This window comes from Xiphophorus maculatus, chromosome 3 (genome assembly GCF_002775205.1).
Source record: "Xiphophorus maculatus strain JP 163 A chromosome 3, X_maculatus-5.0-male, whole genome shotgun sequence".
NCBI lineage: Eukaryota > Metazoa > Chordata > Actinopteri > Cyprinodontiformes > Poeciliidae > Xiphophorus > Xiphophorus maculatus.
In genome coordinates this window covers 19,697,424-19,721,690 of record NC_036445.1, presented here as the reverse complement: position 1 = coordinate 19,721,690, position 24,267 = coordinate 19,697,424, and the positions used below count along the sequence as shown (strand labels likewise).

At 39.3% G+C, this 24,267-nt stretch overlaps 2 protein-coding genes across 4 annotated transcripts; one reads left to right on the top strand and one right to left on the bottom strand.

Moving 5' to 3' along the window:
- Nucleotides 1-528: 528 nt before the first annotated feature.
- LOC102219987 (cytochrome c oxidase subunit 6B1) lies at nt 529-4,196 on the bottom strand. Its single transcript, XM_005798781.3, has 4 exons — nt 4,107-4,196; nt 3,485-3,623; nt 1,539-1,639; nt 529-1,101 (listed from the first exon to the last, which is right to left on the bottom strand). Exons 2-4 carry the CDS (start codon nt 3,588-3,590, stop codon nt 1,048-1,050), a joined length of 261 nt encoding a protein of 86 aa, XP_005798838.1. The 5' UTR covers nt 3,591-3,623; nt 4,107-4,196; the 3' UTR covers nt 529-1,047.
- rasip1 (Ras interacting protein 1) lies at nt 4,166-21,117 on the top strand. 3 transcript variants are annotated; one of them, XM_023331284.1, is made up of 17 exons: nt 4,166-4,255; nt 5,099-5,192; nt 7,304-7,425; nt 7,707-8,158; nt 8,627-8,887; nt 8,976-9,220; nt 9,606-9,770; nt 11,194-11,398; nt 11,499-11,797; nt 14,314-14,475; nt 16,457-16,497; nt 16,750-16,904; nt 17,039-17,151; nt 18,468-18,762; nt 18,870-19,033; nt 19,790-19,931; nt 20,658-21,117. In XM_023331284.1, the coding sequence occupies exons 3-17, from the start codon at nt 7,304-7,306 to the stop codon at nt 20,834-20,836; spliced, it is 3,000 nt and encodes a 999-aa protein (XP_023187052.1). In that variant the 5' UTR covers nt 4,166-4,255; nt 5,099-5,192; the 3' UTR covers nt 20,837-21,117. The 3 variants fall into 3 exon arrangements, with proteins under 3 accessions (XP_023187052.1, XP_005798839.1, XP_023187051.1); XM_005798782.3 differs by lacking the exons at nt 4,166-4,255; nt 5,099-5,192 and adding an exon at nt 6,391-6,659 and having other exon boundaries at nt 8,979-9,220; XM_023331283.1 differs by lacking the exons at nt 4,166-4,255; nt 5,099-5,192 and adding an exon at nt 6,391-6,659.
- The last annotated feature ends 3,150 nt before the right edge of the window (nt 21,118-24,267 follow it).

Below are 24,267 nucleotides of genomic sequence, written 5' to 3'. Positions count from 1 at the left end.
GTGGTTGTTTGTTGTGCCTAATCTGACCACGTACTTTTCTTCAGTTCCATTTTTGTCAAAAGTTAATTTGCTTTCTGATCTCAGGGCGCCACTGTGCGGCCAACAGGGGAAACTACAACCACTCTTGGATATATTTTTTTTTTTTTTTACATCAAGTGTTTTAACCTACACCGAGATGTCATGCTTATCATATTAAGAAATATGGTTTTATTTCCAGTCACAATGACTGATAGTAATTCAAAATAGAAAAAAAAAACTAACAAAAAAACATCTCCAAGACCAGTAACACTCTTGATTTCATCTGGCGAAATTGTGTCTTTAACAGACAGGGCTCCAAATATTTTTGACACGGAAATAAACTTTTTATTTTTAGATTGTTTTTTATGGCTTCCAGGTCAACAGAATTTTATTTTTAGATTTTTTTATGGCTTCCAGGTCAACAGAATTGCAACTATGAGGACAAAATCAGTTTTTTTAGAGTAACCTGGAAGCTACCATGGCTGGAGAAAAATCAGTCAACAAGATCAGCAGGAGTTGAAACATTTATTTTTATTTTACAAATGTTTTAAAACTCAATGAAATCTGAATCTGACCAAATTACACATGTGAACAGAATGTCCGAGGTAGTCCTATTAGTAATGAACTGTGAGTTCCCAGATGATTTTATCTGATTCTGTGATGAAATACTTTGCAATCTGGGTTAAAGTAACAACTACAAAGGGAAATAAATTTGTAACATTTCCACCAGAACAAACATATGCTTGAAATGTTGTTTACTGTGCCTGGCAGAAAGCTACAACACATTTCTTTAACTTTGTAACAATGTGATTATTACTCTACACTGAATCTATAGAATCAATAATGCAATATGAAAGACTATAAAGAGAGAAAAACTAAACTTTCACATGGTAACAGCTGTGCGCGTTTACAGTTTAAATTAGTCGCACTGATGACAAAGTGATACAGATGTGATGGAGATGTCTTCAGGCACACTACAGAGGTAAGGGTTTGAGTAACAACCTCACGACCGGATAGAAGCTTCTGAGTTCAGATCTTTCCAGGAAAACTTCCATTTTCTATCTGGTCGTCCCATTTAGCCACCTGGACAAGGTGTTAAAGAGATCTAGGTAAGAAACAAAACCAGGGACTCCGCATAGCAGCTGCTTTTAGTTAACAATTCTGTCTATGGCAAATACATGACAACACTAAGTATGGCTGAATCTATATTTTGCATGTTTATTTGGCATTGCAATGTTCAAATCAATAGTATGAAATACAAATAAAGCGTCATAGGTATGACAAAAAAAGTCAGCTGCCACCTGAAATCCGTCACATTGACTCCTTTCTTTAGCTTATAAACTGCCTTAAAACTCATCTTTTCAAACCTGAATATTCTCTGTAATGTTTGATTAGCAGAAGCTGCGGATAGTTTGTTGGTTTACTGTTGCTTTTATCTTGTATGTACAGTGTCCTCGAGTGTTTTGAAAGTTGCTTTAAATAAAACATATTAATTTATTACTATCATTACAAATACTCACCCAGCCCATTGGACAGAGGCTCTTATAAACCCTCTGGTACCACTGACAGGGAGACACATCCTGGCCTTTGGCTGACAGGGCCTTGTTGCATCGGTGAAAATCTGCAGCACAAAATAATCCATAGGTTGAACTTTTATTATTTCACAAGAAACTCACAGATCAAAGCATGACAATCTTTGGTAATACAACTCACAGTTCGACTGCCATTATAACACGCAATATGCTGACGTTTGTGATAACAGGTGAAGAATATTTCATTGTTTACACTTTACTAAGAGGAGCTGGTACAAAAAATGTTCAAATCTTCTGTTTTTATACTTGCTGTAATATTTAATGTTAGAAAGCACTGACGTCACACTTTTGATTATTTCAAAATGACCAAAAATAAATAAGGAAAAAATAATCAGAATTGTGATCTCATCTATCAGTGTTATATTATTGCTACAAATATGTGAATATTTCAGAAATTAAAAGGCGTAATAAATGTATTAACACAACATTTTCCTATAATACTCAGTTGTACTTTAGCAACAAACTACTCAGCACAGTATCACTAGCTTGTTTGTTTATAGCAAACAACAACAAGAGTTAAAGTATAAAGGGTTTGGAGATATTTCAGATTTTTCTAAGTCTAAAATTAACAAATTGTGAATAGATTTAAAGTGAAATCCCTGTGTGGCAGACAATTTTTTTTTGACAAATCCATCCTATAAAATTGGGATAATGTTGAATGTTTATCTTTAAATACAAGCATGTTGACCAATGCCGCTGATTTTATATCATTTCCCAGTGTTGTATAGTAACAAAGTAAAAGTACTTCACTACTTTACTTAAGTATATTTTGGAGTACTTCATACTTTCCTCGAGTATGAAAATTTTTGATGACTTTCACTTTTACTTCACTATATTTCCGAACTTAATTGCGTACTTTTACTCCGATACATTTTCAATGTGTGGTTTAGTTACTCGTTACGAAAAAGCGAGAGAGAAACAAAGTGTTTTGACCCCACCTACTGATTAGCAAGTAGCAAGCAGGCTACCGAACAAAGTCGGTAGCCTGCTTGCCTGGGCTTGTTCATCACCTCCAATAGGATACACCTGTGTCGCTTCTCCCATTGTTGGGGAAATCAGAACACCTTACAGCGGCTGGGTGGGGGGGGCAGAAAAGAGAAGAGTGCTGCCCGCACTGACGCGGCTCAGGGATTACGTGACACGCAGCGCCGTGCCCTATAATGCACTGTAAGCTATGTAATGTGTTTTGAGGCAGTTGACCAAATTCCCGGACAATTTTTAAATTCCCCCCGGACATCTTTTTAGGTCTGAAAAGTAGGACATGTCCGGGAAAAAGAGGACGTCTGGTCACCCTAGTTCAATGGGGGACAGAAGCCATAGCGATAGCAATTTAGACTAAATTTAACGAATATAGGAAAGGCATGCAAGTTCAAAACCACAAACCATTAACATGTGCTACTCTTTAAAACTGGAACAATTTATTAGCAGGTTTCATTTTGCCTGCACTTGGTTGGGTACATTATTTTAAGTTTATTTGACAAGTTTACCAAAATATAAAAAATGTCATTCAAACTGCATTTGCCTTGTTTTACTTTTTACTTGTACTTTTCATTACATTACTTGAGTACATCCATTTTTACAGTAATTTCCATACTTAAGTACAAGAAGTTTCAGATACTTTAAGACTTTAACTCAAGTAACATTTCAGTCAGTGACTTGGACTTTTACCAAAGTCGTATTTTGGAGAGGTACTTGTACTTTTACTTGACTCTGAGATTTCAGTACTTTATACAACACTGTCATTTCCAGTTTAAACTGAAACCCCATAAGCAGCCGTGTTAATATTTTTTTAAACTTCAGCTCATTTTTGAGAGGAGTTATGAGGAACATGTTACACTTTCATGTGCCTAATCGGAATATGGGGATGTCCTCACCCAGGTAGTTCTGGAAGCAGTTGCGGGTCTGGTTTGTGTTGGGGAATCTGGCGTCAAAAGGAGCCGTCCTGTAGTTTTGAACCTTCTCATCCACAGTCTCGGCCATGTTTGTCGGCTCTAGGAAGCGGTCAAAGGGACGCTGAAAACAAGGGAAGGTTTCAATAAACAACACTTACAGCGTGTGTATGAAAATGGAAGAATATCATGAAGGTCAAATTTATCGTCTGGTTAAATTATAAAACATAATATTTCAAGTTGGCTAAGCTAACCTTTAGCTTACCCATGCTAATTTTATCTTAATCACCCTCGCTTTGTTAGCTTACGTATTAAGAACTGTTGATGCTTTATTAGAGAGACTTTGCAAACTAGAAGGCTAGCTGGTAGTTGGCTGCTTATGTTAAATTCAAATAAGTCCGACAGCTTTTCTTGACAAAGTCGTTACAGTTACCCTTTGCTAGCTACAAGCTAACGGATTGAGGACTTGAGTTATAAAGCTTTCATTGTTCACACACATTCAGAGAACGGCAGATCATCATCTACGTTTTCGACTATGAACCAATTAGTGCTAGTCGAGCAGATGGTTTAAGGAAACCCTTAATTCTCGTAGTTAATTACAGCTAACCTTGAGATGCTGCTCGTTTCGTCCTCACGGGAAAGAGGTCCAGTTCCGCAAAGGATTCTGGGAGTTCATGGAGGCACGACAGGAGTCAATCAACACGCTGTGCTCAACTGAAGTTAATCGCAGTTGTTCACGGAGGCGGGTAGAAAAATGTAAGTAATTACCCAAAGGCATTTTCTTTCGTCAAGTAAAAGTAAAAACATGCCGTCTAAGAAATTACTTAAGTAAGAGTAAAGAGGTATTTGGTTAAAATAAGGGATACTGATGCCTTATTAGATTTTCTCAGAAATGTAAACGTACGTTCAAATTCCGGCATTTTAAAGACCAATAAATAATCTAAAATGAATACATATAAGATAATTAAAATTAAAATAAAATAGCACATTTTAAGCAGAAATAATACTTTTCACAGTCTGTTATTGTTATTATTTAAAGCCTTTGAAACTAATCAGATAATGTATCATGTATCATAATGTATCATCAGCAGGGTAAAGTACTCCCGATGACAGTGTAAGGTGATTACTGTATCTTAACTTGATCTCCAAATGGCACAATGGCAACAAAAAGGTTGTAAACAAACAGTCTTGTTCCATAAAATGACGATTGACTGCCACTCAGCATCATTACAGTAAAAATTGAATGTAACATTGACCTGGCTTCACATCACTTCTGCTTAACACTAGGTATATTGGTCTATTTTTTATTAATAGTAATGGGAAATGACTTATAGTCTAACTAAAGCTTAGTATTGCTGTGCATCAGAATGTTGCTGCATATCATCAAATTGTCACATCTTAAATTTGATAGTGAAAATTTCTTTCTATGCCAATCTTCACTTGCCACCAATCTTCTATCCTCCTACAACTGATGTGAAAGTAATTGTACGGCACCAAAATTTAGTTGAATTTTAAATCCACCTCTGTTTTTGTTGTCTTCTACAAGAAGAGTTTGTGTGTATCTAAAATCAATCTTGATCGAACAACTATTCAATTTAGAATCACCTTCTGATCTGCTTTGGAGAAACCAGAGAAACCGTCGCAGGCATGGGGAAACATGCAACCTCCAAGCAGAAGTTTCTCTCTTTTTTAGGTAAGTAAGTTTCATTCTTATTCCTACATTACATTTACAATAGTTTTACTACAGACAATCCTGACTAAGTCAACATAAATTAGCTACATTCAAATGTCAAATAAATAGGGTTTTGTTGGGACTTCAGGTGAAAGACTAAGACAAAATAGCCTATAAATGTGAAAATGTAAGAAACTGGTTTTGCTAAGTAAAAAGCAGAAAAAAGCATCACAGGTCTCTTGGCTGCTGTTCTCACTGGCCCTCAAACTGAGGAGAACGGCCATGTGTTGTTGCAGCTGTTCCGTATCTTTCCAGTACGTAATGATGGGTGAACAGGGCTCTGTGAGATGTTCAGTACTTGAAATCCTGCCTTTAACTTCTCTGCAGCTTTCTTCCTTACCTGTCTGCTGTTTTTCTTGGTCTTCATGATTGTGTTTGTTCACAAATGTTCTCTGACCTCTGAACCCTCCACGTAACATTTGGATTTATATTGAGATTTAAATTAAACCCAGCTGAACTTTGCTTACTGATAAAAAGTTTGTATCATTTTCCTTCTGCTTCACAAGTATGCACCTTTATATGTAAAATAATAACAAAATATGCTGATGTTTGTGGTAAAAAAAAAAAAAGTTAAAGGGGTGTGAATACTTACTCAAGGTACTTGGAATGAGACATTCCACAATTATCTGTTTTACCAAATATGGTTTAGCATTGTGAACTTGAAAGCACATGAATTGAAACACAGGGACAGTGGCCTTTCCCTTTCCATCAGCATCTTCCTGTTGAAGACTAGGCCAAAGATCACAGGTGTCTACATCACGCTTCCTGTCACTGCATGTGTTTCCTTCATCCTCTTTCCAGCAAAACATCACACAAACTCCATGCCTGTGTGATTTGGGTTGGAATTGGATTTCTTCCCTCATTATAATTCACTTTACTCTGCTGGATTTACATTGGACATATATTTGGGATCCATTAAGATATTTAGATTTTTATTAAACATTCGACAAAGTGGCTGCTTCTACAAGAAACTAATATTTTTATGTGCCTATACGTTCAAATATAAAACATTTTAAACTCTAATATGCACATGTAAATCCGCCCTTCCCACTCTTTCTACCAATCTTTCCCTTTCTTTCTCTCTCAGCCAGGATATAGGTGTTGTCCAAAGCAAAGGAAGGAAATTCTGTCACTTGGAACAATAGGCCCGTTACTCTATCTATAGACCCAGAGCGGCTGAAAACCACAGAGAGAGAGGCAGCAGAAATTTTCCACTTAGAAAGGAAAACTTGCTAAAAGTTCTTTTTAGGTTATTTTAAATAGAAACACGTTCATACTGTAGTGAGTGTGTCGGGCTGAGGCCTTTCAAAAATGGATCTTTGTGGAGAGGAGAAGGAAACGCGCACCGTTATTGGACTTCTTTGAGTTGCTTATATATCTTTGGGTGGATAACGATAATCATATCTTATTTCACCAAAGTGAAAGTGGGTAAGTTTATTCATAACTAAACAAATTAATGCTCTTTCATTTTCTCAACCTACTTTAACGCACTGTCAGCCATGGTCTCCCCCTGCAGACTGAAAAGAAAAGATTCGAGGTGTGGATTTCTGTGTCAGGATGTGAGGAGTCAGAGATTATTATGGTTTTCAACAAAGGCTTAATGATTGTCTTCAACCCCAAAATTTGATTGTAGAGAACAAGAAAGCAGGTGTCTTCTGTTTTGCCTTTTCACCTACAATTAGGATTTAATCGCTGAGGTTTCCCAAGAAACGTAGGGGCAGTGACCTTTGGCGTGGGATTTTCCCGGTCTCTGCGACAGCTGGACCTGAGTCCTACAAAACACACTTCCTGTTTGAGAATGGGAAACTCACACTCTACGATTTTCAGGGGCTTTTTTATGGCAAAAGGGGAAGTGGGGATGATTTCTTTTAGTTTGTTTGCACCATGTTGACAACCTGCTACAGGTATCCTGTTTGTATTGTTTTGACGATGACATCATTCCATTGTTATATTGTATTCTGTCCTGGCATCATTGACACACATAGATGGATTGAATGGAGAAAAAGGAATAATAGAAATGTTTATCTGTCTGAATTACATATGCATCCTGTTTTTTGGGGGGGGGGGGTCAGATGGAGGGGTCTGGCAGTCCTCGCTTCAGAAAGCTTCATTTCCCAGTCGGATTGTGGATCAACTCTCCCAGGAAACATTTTGCCAAACTGGGACGTCGTTGGCCCAGCGCTATCTCCGTCAAGTCAGTTTAAACTTTTTTTTGCTATCTTCAATTTCCTCATTGTGTGCTTTTTACAGGACATCACTGCCAGTTATCATCAGGGTAGGATCCAGAGCCTGATAAGAATTGTTGAAGGCCCAGCCTGTGTGTTGATGCCATCTTATCTTACTTCCACTGTCATTATATCCTGTCAGCCCTGTTTGCTTCCCCTGTTTTATTTTAGTCCTGGTTGTTTTTCAGTTATAATTCACAGCTGACTCGTCTCTTCCTCCCTCTCCTCCCCCTCGCTCTTTTGTCTCCAGGTCGACTACCAGCTCTGACGCAGCCTCGCTCCACGAGGCCCCCTCTGCTCCATCCTCTTCCCTTTCCAACTCCACCCCCTCGCTGGCTTCCCCTTCTCCATCCCCTTCTCCTTCTCCGGCCTTCCTCAGGCCCCGGCCCGCTGCCCCCCAGTCTCGGACAAAGCGTATTTCTCAGCTCTTCCTGCGGGGGCGCTCAAATAGCGACCGGGACCGGGCCGTGGGGGAGAGGGAGAGAGAGCTTTGGGCTACCTCTGTTGCCCCATCAGCCCACCACTACTTGCCCGTTGCCTCCTCCTCGGCCCCTGGCTTGATCAAGATCTATGGGGATGCTTTTGCCAGTGGAGCTAACTATCGCTCCTTGCTGGCCAACATCCACTCCACATCCAGGCAGCTCATCGCTCAGGTCATCACTCGATACACTGAAAGAGAAAGGGAGGAGACAGAAGATGCAGGTATGCGATCCCTCATGTGTACCTCTGCTGAGATCCCTTCATAGCTTACCAAATTGCAACCAGTCGTCAATTACTTGATACACAATGCCTTGCAATAGCACTCACATCCTTTGAACTTTTTTTGTTCACTTTATTACCACAAAATTCAACATATTGTATTGGAGCTTTATCTGAAAGCTCCAACAGTAGCCCGTAATTAGAAAGTATCAGGAAAAACAATGCATATTTTTCAACATTTTTCACAAATAAAGATCTGCAAAGTTTGGTGAGCATTCGCATTCAGTCCCCCTTTTAGTCTGATTAAAACAGTGCAACAAATATCCTTAACTTTGTGTTGCAGATTTTTGCCCGGGTCCCTCTTGAAAATGAGATCTGGATTTTCCAAATCATTATAAACAAAACCAGCAGTCCCACAGAAACATGACTGCTCTTTGTTTTGTCTTCTTTCCTTCTTGTATGATCCCCTAGTTATCCAGAAGCACAGCCCTGAAGACTTCCTGTTGTGTGATGTCATCGGAAAGTCTGTCCAGCAACCAGATGGAGCTATCAAATGGGAGACAGAGTGCCGGAGAGGTGTTGCCCCATGGGAATGTCCCTTGATGTTGGTGGATATGTGGCGGCCCAAGGATGGATTCGAGCGACGCTTTGAAATTTATAGGAAGGAAGACTATGAAAGAGAGGAAAGAGAAAGAGAGAAGGACCGGGAGAGGGAGGGGGAAAGCCACCAAGGTTTGTCTCTTCATGTACAGTGAGCTGTACCTCTTAATGTAGGATACTGTGGTAAACCTGATAAGTGATGTGATTATATTTGGGGTAGCAGGTGTGCGCTGGCGGCGGAGCCGGATGTCGTCTGGCGGTGGGCTGGAGGAGGCTGAGCGAGGTCACCGTGGGAGGAACACTGAGCTCCGCAGGAGCATCAGCGACATGAACCTGAGCTTGCGCCGGCGACAGGGCAACCACGTCAGCAACGAGTCCCGTGGTACAGGGAACCGGCCCAACAACGATGGAGGAGCGCAGGACAGGAAGAACATTGTGAGCATGATCAACCCGCAGCCTGGAGAGGTAATGAGGGCAATGCAGTCGGGACTGAATGTGCTCATTTGGAACTCTAAGTGCAGTGATTCTGAGATTTACAAAACAGCAGCATCCAAAACATAGGAAAAACAGGATGAGATTTTTGATAACAACAACAACAACAAGAAAAATCCACAGAACTTAAAAAAAATAAAACGATTAAAGAAACCTTCAGAAAACTAGTTTAATTTTCCAGAAATGCGTTATTTCCAATATATTGCATTATTTTTAGCCGGTCAGGTGGTTTCTCTCTTTATGATTCTGTTGTGTTGTGCTAATTTAAAATTTTCTGTTTTTATAAAATCAGATTTTCTAATGATGGTTAGATAATTTTCAATGTATCTAACCATCATGTCTTCACCTACTTTCTCAGGTTAGAGCATCAAGAGCTGAAGCCAAGGTTGGATGGACAAATCAGCCAGCAGATGAAGAGAAGCATTACTCCAATTGCGACCTGGAAGTGATGTCACAGAGCCTTATTCTTCCACCCACAGACCGACCCTACTTCCTTTTGCTGCAGGGTTATGATCAGAGCAAGGCAAGACATGCTGGCAGATGATATCATACCCTGAACATCTCAGAAAGAATTTACAGTTGCATATACCTGCAGTGCCTTGCAAAAGTATTCAGACTTTCTCACATTTTCTCACATTGTTTAATGTAATTGACCAAAACAAACAATGCACAGTTGTGAAGTGGGAGGAAAGGGATACATTATTTCCATAAGTCAGAAATGTGGCATACATTTGTATTTAGCCTCACTGGTTCAACTCTTTGTAGATGAACCTTTTACAGCAATTACAGGTACAAACCTTTGGGTGTCTGTCTCCACCAGATCTCCACATCGAAAGACATCTTTGTCCTTTTTCCTCAGCTCAGTTAGATTGGACAGGAGAAGCATCTATGGGCAGCAATTTTCAAGTGTTGCTTCATATTCTAGATTGGACTTTAATCTGGTTTTGTGCTGTATTTACAGTTCAGACTTGATAAGATTCTTGCTGAAGAAACAGCATGATGCTGCCACCACCATGTTCCACCATGGTCATGGTGTGTGCAGGGCTGTTTTTTCCGCAACACGTAGGAGGGATTCCACATCCATGCAAACATTTTTTACAATTTTGGTCTCATCTGACCAGAGGATCTTTTTTTTTCAACATGCTATGTCCCACATGAGGCTTTTAGCAAATTGCACACTGACTTAAACACATTTCTGTCTGACATATACTCCTGAGTCTTCATGATGCTGTTTGTTCACTAATGATGCCTGAAAACATGTCAGAGGTCTTCAGGTGTGTAAATTCTGAGTGTAAACTGGTTGAATCTGTTTACTAGTTAGGTTTAAGGCAGTTGGTTGCACAACATTTTATTAAGGGATATTAGATCAAAGCGGAGTAGATGTATAAAAAAGCCACACTTTTCAGATTTTTATTGGTTAAAGCTTTTGAAAGCTTTTTAATATTTCTGTACCCCTTCACATTTTTGTTGGTCTGTGCCATTAGAGGTCTGATAAAATACACCGAAGTTATGGTTATGATATGGCAAAATGTGAAAACAAGTCAGGGCGTGGGAATACTTTTGCAATGCACCGAATAGCGATGTGGTCTGATGTGCCCATATGTAAATGAGGGGGAGCGGAGCTGTGCAGAAGGACGTGCACACACACACCCGGTGCATGACATCATACCTGCATGTCTGTAATCGCCACATACCATCGGGGTTTCCATCCCTTTACAGCCTTCTCCTGTTTAGAATCAGGCACAAAACAACAAAAAGCCTGCACAATAACCCCCTGTGTGCACTCCACTTCAAACAATGATCTCACACAGGTCTCTATTATAACGACCTGTGACACACTTCACTCTTTATCAACTGCCTTCTGTGTAACTTAATATCTGATGTAAACTATGGCTCTCAGCAGATAACAGACCTCCCTGAGCCTCCGCTGTGTGTGTTTTGTGTAGGATTTTGTTTTGTACATCATGGCGGGATTTACACACGTGTTTGGGAGAAAGCCTACAGTGAAGGAGAGAGAGAAGGACAGAGAGAGAGAGAGGAAAGGGAAGAGACCCCTGAAGGTGGACACGTTCCTTTCTGCTCCTGATATTTTGGTCAGGCACTTACTGGTCAGGAGAGACGCTGCTGTTCCAGAGACGCCCAAAGGACACGGTACCTAAAACACATCAGTAATAAAGCATTCAGAATAAAACCATTATTACCACAAGGTTTGGTCAAATCCAATCCATAATATTATTTTCTTCCACCCCAGCTCTAATGCGACCCTTCAGAGGAGGTGCAGTCACTCACAATGGAGTAACAGTGTACAGGGAGACGGTCCTTAAGCCCGGAGACGTGGTTGGTCTGGGGGACCACTTCCTTTTCCTCTACAGAGACCCTCGTGTGACTCCTGCCCCACCGCTCGCATTGACGCTGCCGTGGCAGGCGGACACCTCCACCCCCTGCTGTCCTTCAGGGCTGGTGGACAGACAGGAGGCCCTGAGACAGTATCTGGGCTCCACTGAGGCACTTCTGAAATTTCACTCTCGTCATGCAGATGTCTTGTTACAGGTGAGATATGCAGACAACATACTTCACTCTTATTGGCACCTCTGGAAAATAAAAAAGGATTAAAATGTATAATTTACATGACTGAGATCAAACTTTCTGACACTAGGCAGCACATTTATCTCCAAAATCCTTGGATAAGATTTTATCGTACAATGAACAGATTCAAGACACTGTGTACCATTTGCAGCAAAGCAATCCCAGAACATAACTTAAAGTTTTCTCACACCTGATAGTCTGGTAGACTCGGTTCAATTGGGGACCAAAGTTGCAGCATTTGTTACATTTTCAGCTGGTGCTGTTTGCTTTCCCACTGCATTGTGTCAAACAATCTAAACCGTTTGTCAAACCTGTTTGCCCCTTCACCTGTGGTGACGCTGACCCAGAAACCACTGAGAGAAATTACACGAAAACCTCTGGAGAACACAAGAGCACAACTTTCTTCTTCACGAAATGTAAACAAAAATAGAGTGGTGTCAGATTGTTGCGGTTGTAGGATTTCTCTTTTGTCTTTGGTAAAAGACTGTGAGCCATTTCCCCCACTAGCTTTAGACTCATACGTTTGTTTGGTTGTATTTACCCAGATTGCCCTGCGCTATAGTTTGCTTCCTGCCTTTAGAGTGGTCTCCTGTCCGTCATATGCATTCGCCATAGAGTTCACCTCAACTGAACCGAAACGTGGAGGTTTTCAGACGGGCTAGACTTCTTTTTTTGTTCTTTATCAATCAGTTTGATTGCACATTCACACCTCCTCCCAACCAAACTGTCTAAGCAATAAAAGTCTAGGAAATCAAAGTTTTATTAAAGCAAACTAAACAGAGCTGGTTTAAATTCGCCCATACTGAGTCTACTCCATGTTTCACAGTAGAGACAGGGTCCTCTTTTTGGTTTGCTTCGTTCTTGTGTCTATGGGCATAGAGTTTATGTGCCTTGTCAAAAAGCTTCAGTTTTGTCTCATCTGTCTGTAGGACAGTATCACGGAAACTGTGTGGCTTGTCATTATGGATTGTGGCAAATTCAGTCTGGCTTATTTATGGTTCACTTTCTTGGTTGTCTCCCATGAGGTCAATCAATAACTGAAGGTGCCATCTAACACTGATGAACCATGACCTTTGAGCTCAGCTTTAATTTGTTTGGAGGTTGTTCTGATTTTAAATGGATAATTCTGAGCAAATCTTTACTGAAATAACCAGTTTTAAGTAATTTCAATAAACATTGTCGGCTCATCAGTTACTAAAATAGGGATTAAAAACTGTTTTGTCCACCTGTGTATTGCAGAAGATTTTACTTTGAACAATTTTTGAGAAATCTTATCTTTATATTGAGTATTTTTATAAAATGGCCGGGAAATTCCGATTTGAGATATAGTTTATTTTTCTACAAGACCAGTGGTTATGATTTATTTCCAATTATTTCAAAAATAATTGGAACTCAAGTATCTTTTTTCTTTCAGAATTTTTGAAAATGTAAGTGTGACATGAAAGAGAGGCACATTTCTCTTAGCCACTCATGATAATAGAAAACCAAAGGAGCATAATGTTTGAGGTCCTGACCACACCAACATATAGTTTGCAAAACTGAAATTTTGTCAATCTCATGCTTATGTAAACTGAATTTTTTATGAAAATTTTTTTTTTTAAAGTTAGGTGCATCCATGTAGTGAATAACCATAGACTATTAAAAACAATAATGTAGAGGCCAACTTTGCACATATGCCTCCTACTTTAAACCAAAAACACAATGAAGTAATTTTCTGATATATTTCATATCTGTCTCACTTTATCCTCGCTCAAAAATTGTAATCTGGAGAAATTATATGGCTGAGAGAAAAGGGTGAACCAGGTCGAAGAAACAACTACAATTTTGCATTGGAGAAACCTTTGAAATCCGTAACGTAGCTCTGCTTTAGCTATTCTCATAGTCTTCTTCCTTTAAATTTTGATGCAGCTAATGTCCATATTGTTGGCGCCTACTGTCTGGCACTAATTATTAATTGCAACATTTTCCATTTGAATTTCAAAGAAAACAGTTTTTACTTTTTAAAAACTAGAGAAAAAAAACATAATTCATCTATTGCGTATACTCAGGCTTGTGAGGGGGCTCGTGCCTATCTCCTGCATTGGGCGAGAGAAGGGGTGAAAGAAAAATCAATTAAAAATATCTAAAGCAGTCAGTAGCTATAATGCCGACACAGGCTTCAAGTAAAGAAGATGTTGGAAATTGGGTACATGTCCTAACTTGCCCATTTTTACAAGCGGTGGTTAAAGTTAAAAACAAACAGAGCTGTAATAAACAAGATGTATGTTTATTTTACCACCACACAGCATGAAGTGGATGCTAAGGAGGGTAAAACAACCCTGTAGGTCATTGGTTGGGTATGTTGGGGTCTCCAAGTCTTTATAACAGCCATATATCTTTGGCTGATGCCTAGATCTTTACAAGGGTTTCTAATCATTTTGGAGCGAGTTGTAAACTCTGGAAGCATAAAATTTATGTTTTTTTTCCTTCTTTTTTTTCAGGAGATAATTTCCAAAAACCCCTCTCCAGACTCTGGTGGTGGACCTTTAGCTCCTGCCTATCTGCTGTCCATCATGATAGATCACGCCTCCAAACATCTGGACCCTGCTCTGACACCGCAGATATTACTCAAATCAGCCAACCTAATCAAAGAAATTGTGTGGGTAAGCAAAAAGAACAAAAACAACAGACTTTTGTGTAAACCAAGCACTGGAGTTGAAAACCCAGCTGTGTAATTTTATCAAGCTACTGCAAAAGTATTGGCTCCCTTGAAGCCTTATCTCATTATATCATATAAAATCTACAAACTTAAGCATGTTTCAGTGGCCAGCATAAAAAAGTGCATAACTGTGAAGTGGAAGAAAAACATTTTCAAATACATTTTTAAACCTAAATGTGAAAAATGCTGCTTCTATTTGTATTCTGCCCCCTTTATTCTGGTGTAAAATTACACATTGGTGTAATTTTACAATGTGTAATTTTATCTTATTTGTGTTGCTAAAAATATTCAAATTAATCTTATTTAATAAAACAGTATGTCAAGATTTGAAACGCATTGCATGGCAATATTACAAACTTACCAAGAAATGGATATCCATTTAAACTGACAAACCTACCAGAAGGAGGAATTAATTAGAGAAGCAGCTAAGAGGCCGATGGGGACTCTGGAGGAGCTGCAGAGATCCACAGCTCATGTGGAGGAATTCATTGACAGGAGAGCTAGTAGTAATTTACTCAAAATAAATCCGGTCAAAACAATATAATTTTGTTAAAGAAAACCGAAAAAATCATCTTTGTAGCCATGTAGGGGACACAGCAAACACACAGAAGATCAATATAACTAAGTATTTAAATCTGCAAAAAATGAAGAGTTCATTGAACCTCATTAAAAACTTCCTTGTTATTCTACCAAATATTGATTTCTGAACTCTTCCTGAGTTAAAACATTAGTATTGTTGTTTATAAAAGAATATCAGCTTGTTTTCTTTGCATTATTTAAGGTCTGGAAGCACTGCATCTTTTCCGTTATTTTGACAATTTCTCATTTTCTGCTAATACTAAATTTTTGCTTGGAATTTCAGAGACATGATGTCAGTCAGTCGTTCGTAGAATAAAGTAATAATGTTCATTTTACTCAAACATATACCTATAAAAAATTAAATCAGAGGAACTGATCATTTTAAGTGGTCTCCTAATTTTTTCCAGAGCTGTTTGTAGAAAAACTAACAATCATCGTGCCCATCATTCATATGGTGACTCATGGTGGTGGCAGCCTCCTGCTGTAGGGGCGATCTGCAGAAACGGGAAAACCACTTAGAGATTGCAAAAGAGATGAGGCGGGGGTAGTCCTTCACATTCCAGCACGACTATGACCCTGGACATAAACCCATCAACTCATAAAAATGAGTTTGAAAAATAATGGGCAAAACTCCTAGTTTTTAGATGTGTAAGATTTTTATTTTAAACGTGTAAACAACAGCCTAATTTTTTGTCTCATTTTTCAATAATGTGCTACGTCGTGATTCTGAAAGAGACACCAGTGGTGTTGAGCTCCAAACCTTCCTGCTTTTGCAAATGTGCTATATTTTGTCGGTCAATCGCACCAAATCTTGAAAGAAATTGAAGTTTATAAAACCTGAAAAAGTTCAACAGCTGTGAATACTGGGCGGTGAGACACTGTTTTCATGTTTAACTGCATAATGTGGTTTAATTTTTGAAAAGAAATGAATTGACTGCCAACCATAGAAGAATGTACCTGCTTTGTAATTTGAAATGAAAAAAAACAAAAACAAAAGACAAAGTAAGCTCATAATACCCCGAATGTTTAGGAGTGTCTACGTTTGGAACAAATTAACTTTTTTAGGATAGCGTTTCATGACACCATGACCCAGACAGCACTCAAACAAAGTTGGCAGGAAAAACATCAGGTAAGACGAGTGAGACAACCACATTCAGTCAGACAGAGAAACCAGCAGACAGACAAATGCCCTCCGTTGTGGCCTGCTGGGTAGCGAGGATGAGCTGATGTCACTTCCCCTGCTGCTGGAAAATGTGCCGTAATTGTTCTGGCTGCAGGGCTAGACTCTGCACCCCCCTACCCACCCCCTACCACACACTAAGACGCCTCTTCAACTCTCTCTGCAGGATAACATTAAGGAATTTGGGGATAAGCATCCCACGCAAAAGTAAGAACATTTTTGTCCTACGTAATGTTTCCTCTGTTTAGAGATCTCCTGCTTTTGTTTTCATAATACATGATTGTGTTGGTGCTGTTATGTCTTTGGAACATTTTTCTAACATGATGAAGGCCTTTTGAAACACATCAGTCGGACAGTTTCTCAAATATAGCTGGGTAAAAATAACTCTGACTATTTTTAGTCAGCTCGGAGAATGTACACAATAACATAACTTTGGAGTTACCTAAATGTCTTGTGCAGTTCGCCAGACCAGGAAGGGGAGATAAACACTCCAAATGTCCAGCAGCTGTCATCTGATTTGCGACCCCTCATGTTCTGGATGTCAAATGCCACAGAGCTCCTTAACTTCTTCCAGGTCAAAGTTGAAACAATGGAGAAAGAGTGGGAATTTGAAGGTAACACTGATTTGAAAAATGTGGAAATTACTTACTGAGGGGGGTTTTACAGTTCAAATTAGCAAAAGAGCCAGCACAGAAAGGAAAGCTGCTGCTCAGTCTCTAATTGTTCTTGCTGATTGTTTCTTGGAAAGCCCCCGGGGATCCGGTTTTGACAGCCGACATGGACACCTGTTCAGAGGCTCTTGCACAGCTGGATGATGTCATAATGCACACCTTTCAGCAGTGTGTGTATCATCTCACCAAGGTAAATCGAAATGCAACAATAAAGCTTGCCTCATCCTTTTATATCTAAACCCTGCAAGTAAACATCTAAGTGGCTTGATAAAGACATAGCGGATGTCTCATTTCTGGCAACTTCAGGTCAGCCAGTTCTTGTCCTTATTTGGTCCAGAAAATACGTTGAAAATGTTCAGATGTTCTATCCAAAGTTGAATGTTGAAAGTCAAGCCTGCTAGCCTTTTTGATCAATGCCAAGAACGTCTAACTACATTAAAGCTCAGTAGATATCTTCATGTGTTGAATTTTCTACTTTTCAGATGCATGCAAGGCAAAATTATATTTTACAATCTTTCTGCAGGATTTTACTGGGCAGAATGAGTCAGCTGTAAAGTATCCCAAAATTGTTGTCCAACGCCCTATTAGGAATTTCCTGCCATCATCCCAGTTTTTCATGTCCATTGTGTGCTGAGGAGTTGAAATGAATCAGAATCTATCAGTCCAGAGAAGGTGACAAAAAAAACCTTCTCACTCTTTAAACCATACCACAGTGAAGGCGTGTCACCAGACCAACAAGTAAATAGGGGACAATGAGGACATTGCAAAAATTTTTACATGTCTCCAAAATCATTGAAAAGACAGCAGCACTGAAATTCCCGCTGTCTACAACAACATAAACAAACAAAATGAGCAAATTTGTTTTCATTGTTGCAATAAAAACAAATGACATATTTGAGGCATTTTACATCCAACTTACACGAGACTGGTGTTACAATGGCTCATTTATCTAAATTAAACAAGTTCTTTGGGCTCAAGGTAAAATCACCCCAAATTATGTCTCTTTTTGGAGCAGTGCGATGCCAATTCGTCCCGGCTTCATGTTCCACAGAAAAATTCACAAACAAGAATTCAGTGAATACTGAAACGCAAATAGGCAGGGCCCGCTCTACATCCTTTGTAGTAAAGTACTTATCTATAATTTAATTGTCTTGTTTATTATTTTTGAAGAACTTTTTTACTACACCCAATTTCTATTCATTGTGGTTATGATCCCTTTTTGGCCAGACGGCCAACTCAATTAAATGTTAGTGGTCTCCAACTAGTAGACGTTGCTTATTGGAGTCACAGACACAGATTTCCTTACTTCAGACTATGATCAGATTGTAGAGTTTTACTTTATATCATCGATTGGCAGAGAGGAAACAATCTGACAACTGTGCAAAACAATGCATATATAGAACTCATGGAAAGCCAAAATACGTCAATACAAATTTTAATTTTTTTTTTTTTAAATTTCACCTCTCCACAAAATAACTAAAACGTTTGTCTTGCCTGTCCACAAAGACCCTGTACTCGCTCCTGCCAGCCCTCCTGGACACCAACCCATTTTCCAGTGATGAGAAGGAGAAAGAGAAGGACGGCGCTCGGGGCGCAGAGGGAGATGAGAATAAAGGAGAAGAGGGAGCTGTAGACGACGTGTCCATCTTGCCTCCGAAGGTCGCCGGACTGGTGGAAGTGTATCGCTGCTCCTTGATGCTGTCTCGAGAAGCGTGTTTGTCTCCGCCGCTCACCTCCCAAACGTTTGGTTACCTCTTCTTCTTCACCAACACTTCCTTGCTGAATACTTTGCTGGAGAGAGGTAAGATAGCACTGGGTCGACTATTTTGGGGGTTTGTTGTGGGAAATAAAAGTTACAAAATATTTTTTGTTTTTTTCCTCTTCTGCATCTTCTTTTTTTTTTTCTAGATGGGTTGTTTTCATGGTCCAGAGCGGTCCAGATCCGGACAAATCTGGATTTGGTCCTAGATTGGCTGCAGGGTGCGGGGTTAGGAGACATAGCCTCAGAGTTTATGAAGAAACTCTCAGTTACGGTCAACTTTCTATGTATTCCCAAAACACGACTGATTCAGGTAAAATTATCTTCTTATCACTATTTAAGTCAAAGTCCATAAAATTCCTGCTTCTTCATCAGTTCCCTTGTCCATTCTGAGCCCAGTTTTAAGTGACTAAACAAGTTCACCTTCATACTAACACTAAACAGGATAAGGCCTTCAGGTCAGTGACTTCATGGCATTACGGCATTCAGAACAACAGCTGCACAAAACTACGTCTGAGACTGTTGTTCCTGGTAGATTACAGTGAGCAAGAAAGCTGTCGTAACAGCACAGTGAAACTCAATCACTCATTACCTTACTCATTACTTTCCTTATCTTTACAGTAAGTGTGAAGGTAGCCATCTGAAAGTATCTCGCCTTCTTTAATGAACAAAACTTGAAGGTCTTTCTGTTTAAAATTGGTTTCTTATCCCTTTTTTAAATCAAATTAACCATCTCCTGCTTTTTGCTTGAAACGCTTGGGGGAAAAAAAGCCTTAATTTTTTCATTTTGTTTAGTTTGTTTTGCATGCAAGAGTTTGCAAGTTGTCAAGCCAAAAGCTCACAACACAGGTTTATATTCACTCTCTCTACTCTGTTTGTAGTCCAGGTAGTTTCTCCTGTAACTCAAAATGAGACATGTTTGTATCGGCCCCAGCAAGTGTCTGGTTTGGCACAAGTGCTGCACCACACGTAGCACTGAAGCATGTACGCGTCTCCTCATAGATCTGAAAATAAAAATATTACCCTTTAATTAAGTGTAACACTGGCTCTTTAACGTCTCATCCTCCAGTCCTCTTGGACCAGTCTGAAAGAGGAGCATGAACTGCTAAGTCACGCCCAGCTGCACCACCTGCTCACCCATTACAAGCTGGGACCGACCCGAGCTCCGCCCGCATCCTGGGCTCCTCCACCCGGCACAGACCTGAACGGAGGTACAACTTAATACATAAAACCATTAAAGGTTTATTCTGACAGTGACTTGCAAAAGCATTAACATCCTTAAATTTTTGTCACATTACACATTGATCAATTTTCAAGTTTTCAGATTCCCAATTAGATTAAGGTCTGGACTATGAGTGGGCCATTTTAACATATGAACACGCTGTCCAACTTGGTACTGGATTACATCTTATGGGTTACTGTCCACCTTCCAAGGTGGAACACTACACCGGCTTCTATTTTTTCCCCTCTCTAAGTGGTTTTCTTCCATGATTATCCTGTATTTACCTACATCCATCATTATATATGCTGCTTCCACAAACAGTCTCCACAGCATGAAGCTGCCACCACCATGTTTTGTGGTGGGAAAGAAATGTTCAGGGTGATGTGCATTGTTAGATTTCCAAATGACATAAAGTTTTAATGTTATGTCATTAGCAGCTTCCTTCACGATTGTTGGATTCCCTTCATTTCTTTTGTCCAACTGCAAACAGGACTTCATTTATTTTACAATTGCTCATTTCTTAATTTTTGAAAAGCATATGTCATATTTCTTTTACATCACAATTATTTGTTACTTTATTTTTTTTTTAAAAAGCAATAGAAACACCAGGTTGTGTGGTTGTGGCATGACAAAATAGGATAAAAGGTTTTGCTGGGTGCTTGTAAACACACTGCCGCAACTCAATTATTCCTAATACCTTTTATTTTTTTTTTAGACATATTTGAGAGCTTTCTAGATCACCCTCCTCTCATCCTGCCGAACGAGACGCCACGCCTCGACCTCTCCCAGCCAATTCCAAGCCCTGAGCTCCAAAAGGAAGTCACGCGTCTCCGCACCTTCCTGTGGGGACTTGATCAGGACGAGCTCCCCGCAAATCAGAGGACGCGGCTTTGAAAGAGCACATATCAGCAGAATGAAAGAAACCGGAAATGATTTCTGCGTTTAATTGCATAGCAGTCGTTCTTCATCTGATCCTAATTTCATTTCAGTTATTCCTTTTTCATATTTTTGACAAATCAGTTATCCTGTCTTTGTTTAGTTTTTGTGGAATTAGTTTTACAGCAGGGAGAGGACATCCAAAAATTGTTGGGCTTCACTTCACTCTTTTTCTTGGCTTCTCTGCATATTTTCAAATGACTTGTTTTTAATAAAATGCTGAATTCTGGTCTAAGAGACTTACAGTTTCCGTTTGGTCTTTGTTCCCCACAGCAGGGCCTCTGGGGCTTGGCATGCTCCTCGGCTCCCACACCATAAAAAGAAGCCTAAACATTCCACAAGGTGGCGATGCAGGACTCACTCCCCTTTGACATTAAATGATGAGTGTGTGGAACTGCCTGACTAAGGAGCTGACACAAGTACATTATCATCCACTCCAGAGTAACCGTCTCATTTTCTGTAATAAAGGTAGCAATTTACGCTTGGTCGTGACTCAGGCAAGTAAATGAGACTAACATTACCACACACAAAAGTTACCTTTCCTAAAGTTAGCTGTCGTAAAGGCCAAATCCTTGTGATTTAAAAGCCGGGAAAGGTTTAATTTCCCGTACAGTTGATGATACACACTGATAACAAGGGCTTCCAGTATCTGGTATCTGATACTGTGGTAAAAACTACAGAAAAAGGTCATCTAATTGATCAAAAAGAGCAGCCAGCTCTCATGCGCAAGAGCCAGGTGAAATCACCGTTCAGTGAGTAAGTTGAGCTTGTTTGTCACAATTTTGCAACATCCAGTCAGTTTCACCGTCTAGTCAGCCAGATGTCCAATAAAAACAATTCCTCACTTTTCTTTTTTCTCTTGAGACAGAAGCTCTCTGACGTCTAAGAAAACTCCAGTTGCCGTGCTTCTCTCTTGGTGCGCAGCCAGATGGCTTCCTTTCTTCCGGTCAGTTTCTCAGAGTTCCCTTACGGTAAAAACGCTCAAAAGCAAAACACAAATCCCGTGAGAGAGACCCCCGGCTTATTTCATCTCCCTGACGTACCCGGTTCTCTCTCGAGATGACATGAAAAACAAAAACACCACGTTAACAGATTGTGAATCATGTAAAGAGCCATCTCTCTGGTTAGGATTTATCAATTAAGTGATTGTAATCACTCTCATTTGAGATTCGTTGTGGTGTATGAGTGAGAGTGTGTTTGCGTGCTAATTTCAGCTTTCCAGTAATGTCATGCAGACACAGTCTATGGCTATAATTAAACACAGATGGGGTTCAGCTTGGTATAGATCCATGCCATGATTATGTGACATTACTGTACAATGTAAGGACTGTTGTATGCCATTCTGTTGTGATACACTATAGTGTGAATGTGCGACCAGGATGGTTCAGTAAGCATTTGACACACACACTTAGTTCTCTGTGTTTACAGACAAATAAATTGTTGGGAAACACTGTCGTAAAAAAACGACAAACTATTAAAATCCCACATTAAGATTTTTTCTATAAATAAGATTATTTCTGTCATTTTTTTATTAATACTTTCCACTTTAAGTTAATCAAAGCATAAGAACCTTAATCCATACTATACTACTTGATGCCCATTTCTCTTAGCCATTCGTAAACATGAGAAAGACAAGCAAACATGCAACATCAAGTTAGACAGACATCTCAATAAGTGAATCTGTTTAATTTAGATATAAATATTACATAACACATTGGAATATTTCTGTGTAAGTCTACAAGTCCAGAGAAGAACTTGAGTTTATTTTGCTACAAACTCAGTCAGGAGGACGGTACGGTCAGGCATCGAATCTCAAAAATCAATTGGAACCAGGATTAGTACTTAAATAATCCCAGGATTGTTCAAATTTTTTAATTTTCATTCCTAGTTTTGATATTCAGATCCAATGAAGAAGAATCAGCTGGAAGTGTGGCTTCACTTTACTAAAAGAACCGAGGAGTCGGCTCAGCACAACATTTGCAACGGGACTATTTTGTACAAAGGAGGGAGCACCACAGCACCTCTGGCTTTGTGGTGTAAGATTAATTAGAGTGCTTGTCTTTGATGCAGTGCGCCAAACTTCATCCTTTGCTTCTTCCTCTGGCTGGACCCACCAGCCTACCTGACTGCAGTCACAATCAAGAAAAATCAGAAAGTTTTCACAAACTGAAGTTGAAAATTGGTAGCATTAGCCAGGCAGTTGAAAAGACTCGCCGTTCATGATTTCATATTGTACCTACTGCTAACCTGGACTAGGTTTTACAAGTTATTTTTCTTTATTTGCTTTTCTGCACCATGTTAGCTCATCAGTGGGAGCTTAATTACATGTTTTTGGTGCCTGCAGCATCAGATAATAGGAGTATAATTGGAGTAAAAGTGTTTTCATCAGATAAAGCTCTTGCAAAAGTGAATCCACATAAAAAGAAGATTAATAACATGTATATCAAGTACATGTTTGATATTATATAATAGTTGGAAGTAATGATGTGGAAAAAAAATTAATTGAGAAGTTGGGACTTTCTAAATCCAGAAACAACTCTGGTTAGCTAACTCATTAAAGGCATGTAGACTTTTTTGAGCCCATCTCTACTGTATATAGAATCAAAATCAAGAATAATTTGGAACCAGAATCAAAACATGGAACTGGAATATGAACCAGGATCATTCAACTTTAAACAATGTTTACCCCTAGGTAAGTGAGCAAAAAAAAAATCTCCAAAACTCGCTGTTTGAGAAAAGAATGGGACTTTTGTAATTTAAGCATGTGGTGTATAATAAACTTTAGTGGAAACGATCAAGTTTTTAGCAACAAACAATGAAAATGTGGAAAAGCATCTTATTTTAACATTGGGGTATATGTGATGTTGTAGGTTACGTCTCCTGCATCGTGCATTTCATTAACTCCTTGAAATGTCTTAACTGTGTCATTTAGTTGCACAATGAACCAGAATATATGACCAAATCAACAAGAAATAGTTTACCAGACACAAAATCAAAATAAGTGGTCATCTCAGACCCAGTGCTTAAATCATGAGTAAAAGTTGTGGGATTGGCTGAAAAGAGAGGAATGTGGGTGATCCAATGATATTGCACAAAGATGAATGGTCCAAGATGCCTTTCTCTGTATGTTTCAATCTTGGGAAATGTCACAGGGGGCTACATTTGTTTTGGGGAAAAATAATAATTTCTTAACATGGGATTTTCCGTTTTGAATTTACTAAAACGAAAGGTTGGATTTTTCTAAACGCTTTCAGAATTAGATTATGCTTCCACAATAAAACATAATATTTTTTTAAAGACTAAATTTGTCTGGAAATGTCTGACAAAGCCATAAAGTCATACACACTTTCACCCTGATCTGTACAATCATACAGACCTTTTTTTTAAAA

What these genes read in the sequence shown, in the direction of transcription:
- rasip1 (XM_023331284.1), top strand. Translation starts at nt 7,304, where the DNA reads ATGGAGGGGTCTGGCAGTCCTCGCTTCAGAAAGCTTCATTTCCCAGTC. An exon ending in CCCAGCGCTATCTCCGTCAA is followed by an intron (nt 7,426 to 7,706) that starts GTCAGTTTAAAC and finishes TTTTGTCTCCAG; the next exon opens with GTCGACTACCAGCTCTGACG. An exon ending in AGGGTTATGATCAGAGCAAG is followed by an intron (nt 9,771 to 11,193) that starts GCAAGACATGCT and finishes TGTTTTGTGTAG; the next exon opens with GATTTTGTTTTGTACATCAT.
- LOC102219987 (XM_005798781.3), bottom strand. Translation starts at nt 3,590, where the DNA reads ATGGCCGAGACTGTGGATGAGAAGGTTCAAAACTACAGGACGGCTCCT. An exon ending in CTGCTTCCAGAACTACCTGG is followed by an intron (nt 1,640 to 3,484) that starts GTGAGGACATCC and finishes TTTGTGCTGCAG; the next exon opens with ATTTTCACCGATGCAACAAG. An exon ending in GCCTCTGTCCAATGGGCTGG is followed by an intron (nt 1,102 to 1,538) that starts GTGAGTATTTGT and finishes CACCTTGTCCAG; the next exon opens with GTGGCTAAATGGGACGACCA.